The following is a 6,720-nucleotide window of genomic DNA, read 5'->3' on the forward strand; positions in this document are numbered from 1 at the left end:
AACCGATCAGCATGGTAATGTGACACTAATAGGTCTAATCAGCACAGCAGAAGTGCTGAGAGATTGAAAGTAACAAACACTCATTTATATTTGGAAATAATCCACACTCCATCTTTAGGATCTCATGACCTCATCTTCCTATGGGTGTGAAGGACTGTTGATGTGAAATATGTTAGGTTTAAATTTGAGTTTGTTTTCCAAGCGTCATCGTTTTTAATAATAAAAAAAAAAGAATTTTAGAGAATTTTCTATATCAGCTTCACATCCATTTAAAAGACATGATTAGAATGAATTTTAAAAATCAACAAAAATAAAACGTAATTCAAGGTGGCTTACTTGACCTTGGTTTATAATTTATTAAGAAGGCCTAACATACATTTTAGGAGAGATTAGATGTCAGGCAGTGCAACTCTCAAAGATAAATCCTTGACAGAAAACACATCATCAGCTAGCACCTCAAAGATTAAAAAGAAACCCATTCCCACAGATGCACAATAGCGGTGACTGAACCGAGTCCACTCCCTCAGACACACTTAAACACACTCGCAGGCTGATAGCCGTCATGAGAAAAAAAAAGAAATGAGAGGCAGTCTGTTACTGAGCTTCACTGTGGCAGAGTAATCTGCTCCCCCACAAGTTAGAGAACCGAAGCCTAATGGATGAGTATAAGGTCCTTCAAAGGCAAGATGCTGAATTCGATGGTGCAGAGAGCAAAACAAACAGAAAACGTATCAGTGCTATAGAGCCTTTTCAGTCACTCAACCTAATTAAAAAACTTGGAAAAATAAACTCTTTGAACAAATTCATAACTAATTTCTAATTAGTTTCCTATAAATTAACAAGAGAAAGGGGTCACCACTGAACACAAGGTTGCTTATCAGTCAACTGGAGAATTACTTTTGAGGAAAAAAAAAAGTCTATTGAAATGGCAGTAATTTCCTAAAAAGGGTGAAATTATGTTTTAGAAACTCCATGAACTAAAGCTGTATGTTTAAACAAATTATTTTTTGATTGCTTTATTCTAAATCCACTGCAAGTGTACAGAAGTAAGATAACACAAGCGCTGAGGAAGTTCACTGCACGTCTCCTTTTTTTTGGAAACTTAAGTCTTAATAAGCCATCTCTTCTGAAGAATATAAGTATATTAAAACAGTTTTCAGCAAATATTGTTAAACTTAAATAAATGGTTCCTTGACACATAAAGTTTTGTAAATGTTTCAGGAAAAAGAGACCAAAAAGTCTAACCATCAACAATTCTGATTTAAAATGACAAACTATGGCCTTTATTTCACAAAATCTCAGCAGTACTTCTGATCAAAAGTTTGAATATTTTACAAAAATAAAGTACTGCTACTTATTTTAACTGCAAATGTATCATTGCGTTATAGAATGAGAATGTATTTAGTAGAAATAATAAACCATTTCTCAAACACTGAACCACAATCTGCAACTTTACTGACCTTTATTTGCATAAAACTCCCATTATGCAAAAAAGAAGATTTTTAAAAATATCCAACAATGGTACTATATTTAGGACATCTTTTTAGAAGATTAAGAGGTCAAATAAATCAGGTATTTGCATAAAGTCCCTCTCCTTGCAATGGACTCATTTTTATCAAATACGACACATTATTACTTTACAAAAAGTCATACATGTGATAATTTATAAGCCATATTTTTTTAATAAGGCATCCATAATGTAGTCCATGAGTTCACAAGACAATGAACTCTGGGGGGATTAAATTCTGGATTATAAATTATTTTTAACTTTAAGTTGTCATCATTTTTACATGTCCCTGTACCTGTTGGAGTGCTAAACTTTTAGGAAAATCTTAAAACGGTATTAAATGTAGACAATATAATCTATTTGTAAGCCAGATGATGTAGAATCTGATAAATCCTTAATGTTGAAAAGTTTTAAGTTCTATTTCCACATTTAATATTAAAAGATACTGACAGAAGTTTATGAGAAAGTTTGTACTTGTTGCTTCCAAATACAGGTAATTCTCAAAAGAAAACAGAATTTATTACCAAATTCTAATATTGTTGCCAGTATATTAAAAATTTAAAACTTATATTTTATAAAAAATAACTAAAATGAAGGTTTAAACTTTTCAAGAAATTATTTCTTGTGATTTTTGATGATTATAAAAATAATGAAAACTTAAATTTCCCCATTAGCCCAATGGGGAAAAAAAGAAAGTTTTCAGCAGAAATGTCAAAAACTTATTTCTATGCACTGAATCCTTGGTTGGGCTTCTTTCTACACTAATCACTGGCCGTGGCATGGAGGCCACCAGTCTGTGTCGCTGCCAAGGTGTAATGGAAGGCCAATTTGCTTTGACAGCTGCCTTCAGGCCATCTGCATTGTTGAGCCTGCTGTTTCTCATTTCCTTCTTAACAAAAGTCTGTAGATTCTCTTCCTCCAGACACTGAGACCTTCATTTCCAAGTGGAATGCAAAATTTACCTTCACCTGAAAAGATGGCTTTGGACCATTGAGCAATTATCCAGTTCTTTTTATCTTTAGTCTTGGTAAGATGCTTTTGTTTCAGGTTCAGGAGTGGTTTGACAAAAGGAATGTGACATTTGTAGTCTATTAGCGGTAGGGATGTAATGGATCATGACTGAACCGTGATCCGTACAGATCAGTAGCTAGAGTTCGGGTCACACGTGTGCCGCATCAGCAACTGTAACAAGTCTCCATGTCTGGGTTCATAAATTATAGCAAGCCTTGCTTGTCTTACATTTTGGTGTATAAATTTTTTTTTGAAGACACAATGCACCATTACTTTGTTTTTTATATATGGATAAATTGTCTATATTTTTTATGTTCAGGAAAATCTCGAGTTCATGTGTGTGTGTGTGTGTGTTTACTGTTTATTTTGAAGTATTTGATGTTTTCTTACATGTATATGTTTTCAAAAAATAAGTAGTAAGCTTATATCTTGTTGTTTTGTCCATTTTTTTTCCTTCTAATTGATCCCAAAATTGATCTGAACCGTGTCTCAAACTGTGACACCATCTGAACCATGAGTTTTGTGATCCGTTACACCCCTAATTTGTGTTAAGTGGCTCTTTATGAACTGACTCAAGCCTCTCTCTAATCCTTGTGATGTCCCCCAAAATTCTTGAATGAGTTTCTACAGATAATCCTGTGATCTGGGATTTCTCCAATAATTTAGCCAAATTTATTAACATGCTTGGATACAGCACTCATAAACAACCTGCTGGTTTTGTGTCTCGTCCTCCTTGTGAAGGAGGTCAACGACTGTCTTCTGTGCATTTGTCAATTCAACACACAATGGTTGTGCAGTCCACAGACCCTGACGAGACAACATGGAAACATTTGCAGCTGTTATGAGTTTCTAATGTTGAATCTTTTCTCAGAATTCTTTTTTGTTCCCGTATACCCAACGCATTCTCACCCCCAACTTGTCTTATATGGATGTATGTTTCGGGCACACCCCTTGTCACTTTTTGGGTGTCCCCAACTTGTTGTTTATTTATTCCAATTAAAACAAGGGTCCCCAACCAACCACGAACCGGTAATGATCTGAAGATTGCTTGGTACCAAGCCACAGACAGAGAAAAAAAAAATACGCCAATCAAGGGTCCCTAACCCTCTGGACGGGGACTCGCACCAGACTGGTATGTAAACCAGACTGGTACACTAACCTGAATCCAGTTCCACGTTCCAAGGGGTCGGAACCCAGGATTTAATGGGAACAGCCAGCACGTCACAAAAACAACAAGTTGGGGACACCCAAACTGTCAAAAAGTGACAAGGAGGGGGCCCCGAACCATACGTACATGTATGACGAGTTGGGAGTGAGAATGAGTAGGTAAAACAAGCGCAATATTTAAAAAAAACATTTTTTTTACATTTACATTTTACCATTCCAATATAGATTATATTTACCTATGTTTGAACGTCTCCTAACGTTCATCCAAAACCTCAGGAAGACGTCAGTCAGTATGACTGGAGGTACCTAACCTGTCTATTGTGTGCGTGTGTACGGTTGATTTGTTTGTCTCTGTGCAGCCCTTAGGTGCACTGGTAACCCCTTTAAAATGTTCACCAACTCTGATGATGACAGCTGGGACATACTTCAGCAACCCTCGACCCCGAACAGCATGAAGTGAATAAAGAAAACAGACTAATAACTTCTCAAAGAAAAAAAAAATGGATACTACCAATTTTACACAATGACGCTACTTGACTTTACTCCCCTTTGGACAAAACACATGTAACAGCAGTATTTTTTCTAGGAACACACGACTAAAAGTGTCTGTTATCCAAGCCACTGAGTTTTTAAATGTATTATGTTCTAGTCCAGAGTATTACATAGTTAATTGTTTCTAACAATTCTATTTGTTAACTATTATATTACTATTCTAGTGGATTAAATAATTAATAAAAATGGGAAAAGGTATGTTTTTAGATTGAGAGCACACATTTATATATATATATATATATATAACTTCATTTAATACATCATCACTTGCTATGCTAGTCATCACAGAAGGACCTTTTGTTGACCAGGATATAAGCAAAGATGTCATGACATCTTCATAGGTCAACCAGAGGAAGACTGCAGCCTAAAGGCAGAAAGGTAAAACGCGGAGTTAGCAGCACAAGAAACATCTAAAAAAAAATGTATCTGCTGACCTTACCGAAGGGATACACTTTCTATTCCTTAATAATAACTCCAAGCAACGGGGGACATAAGAGACTGTGCGAGCAGAGCAAACCAAAACAGACGGCAATACTTGAGTTTTCTTTATATGAAGTGGCTCCCTCACCAGTGCGCCTGACCTTTACTGTATGGACATAACATGCATCATCAGTGGTTAAATAATGTCTGGGAGGCTTTGAAGAGGACTAAAAATTCTCAAGGCAACAGAGGTAAACAAAGATGAGTCATCAAGTCCATGTTGAGTAAAAAAAATAAAAAAAAGCATAACTCCTCAACACGTTTCATTCAGTGAGTGGGTGCTGCAGCAGCAACAGGAGAAATCAGCATTTACAGTGTAGCTTCTTAAACCTTACTATTATGGATGTATGCACAATTCAGGTTGAATTATGCATCTGAAAATGAGGGATGAAACTAAGATTTTTTTGCTGATGAGTAAGAAATGTGATGATGAGGAACAGATTTAGCTTTGGTAACTCAACCACACCGTGACTAATGTGGCAAACACTTTAAGTCCCCCTCTGATGAAAATCATGTTTTTGAGTTTTTAACATGCCTGTGTGGCATTTTTCTTATGAAAGAGAACAAATGTAATAAGAAATCATTTTGTTTTTTCATTTCCGAGTATTTCTCCTTTTAAATCTGTCAATCAAACTGTCTTGGACAGACTCTGTTTGAATGAATGATCTTCTTTCCATCAACAGCTCTGCTGCACATGCACTAAACCCTCATCTGTTCCTAGTGTCTAGTTCAGGTTCTGGAGAAGAGAAGATGGTATCTTCACATTGACTGCAGTCAAATGAGCCGCCGCATTTCTGTGGTCAAATCGGCATCACTGGATTTTTTGAGTGAGTTTCATCCAATACTTACGGTAGCAGGACTGAGAACGCTGGAAAATCTCCACCAGACTCCACGGAGCTTCTTGATGTGACCACGGAAATGTGAACGGCGGCTCATTTGACCGCAGTTGGAAAGGATTGTAAATCAATGAAAGAGCATTTTGATGTTAGCTTTCATTATTTTATCAATTATTATTTATCCTGATGTGCCCCAAAGAGCAAATATGGAGGTGTCAGGCACTTATTTTAGAGCTCCTTCCCTCCCTTGAGATAGTCATTTACACACAATAAATATGGATGGGTGTATGTGTGTCAGCTGCTCGCATTTTATCCACTCTCAGGAGATCAATTTGACCACAAGGAAATGTTTTTTTTAAGAGCAAAACCCCCAAGACGAAACTGGGACACTTTTCACTTGAACAGACAACATGATGTAAAATGTATGGGTTTGTGTCTGTAATTGTAAGAGAATAAAACAGAAGCAGGTCATTTCTGTCAACGTGAAGAGCATATAAATGGGATTGGGGGAAAAAGAAACATGGTGGACCACCTTACCTTGCGTGAGGCGTGGATGTCGAAGAAGGGCTTGTTTCGGACACTGAAGGGTTCCTTGGTTTTGTCGATCTGTCCCGTCTTCATTTTTTCCATCCTGGGAGAAATGATTTCCTTTTCTATACATAACAATCGGATGTTGAAATCGCACTGGCCCACAGGCTGTCCCTGAAACACAAAATAAAACAAAAACAACATCTTTAATAACTGTACATTAGGGTTTAAAAATGCAAGTGTTACATTTATGTAATGAGCATAAAAAGTTAGAAAACTCATTAGCAAAAAATAATGCTTCATTTGAGTGGAAAAATATTAAAGAAGTGAACTAATACCAGAGATTTAGCTTCAATTAATGCAATTCCAATGGATTCTCAAGAGAGACATTCAAAACTTTGCATTTCACAGCATTCATACTACTGTGAATGCTGTAAGCTGAATTTAGCAGCTGAAGATGCTAGTGACGATAGCAGAAGATGCTGAAAATGATAGCTAAAAACGCTGATAGCCAGCTAAAATAGTTAAATGCCAAATTAGCCTGAAAAAACTATAAATGCCTAACTTAGCCAACATAGCTAGCATGTTGCTAAAATATTAGCTAAACTCCAACTTAGCCCAAACAAACAACAAACCAAA

The 6,720-nt window shown here is 36.4% G+C and overlaps 1 protein-coding gene across 1 annotated transcript in view; it reads right to left on the minus strand.

The window, feature by feature from the left end:
* The window catches only part of rngtt (RNA guanylyltransferase and 5'-phosphatase), a 99,434-nt gene that overhangs the window by 44,828 nt on the left and 47,886 nt on the right, over positions 1-6,720 (minus strand). Inside the window, exon 11 of the mRNA XM_024291584.1 lies at positions 6,091-6,255. Coding sequence (XP_024147352.1) covers positions 6,091-6,255 — 165 coding nt within the window. The remainder of the gene's footprint in view (positions 1-6,090; positions 6,256-6,720) is intronic.

Source organism: Oryzias melastigma, linkage group LG24 (genome assembly GCF_002922805.2).
Source record: "Oryzias melastigma strain HK-1 linkage group LG24, ASM292280v2, whole genome shotgun sequence".
In the NCBI taxonomy this organism is placed as follows: domain Eukaryota; kingdom Metazoa; phylum Chordata; class Actinopteri; order Beloniformes; family Adrianichthyidae; genus Oryzias; species Oryzias melastigma.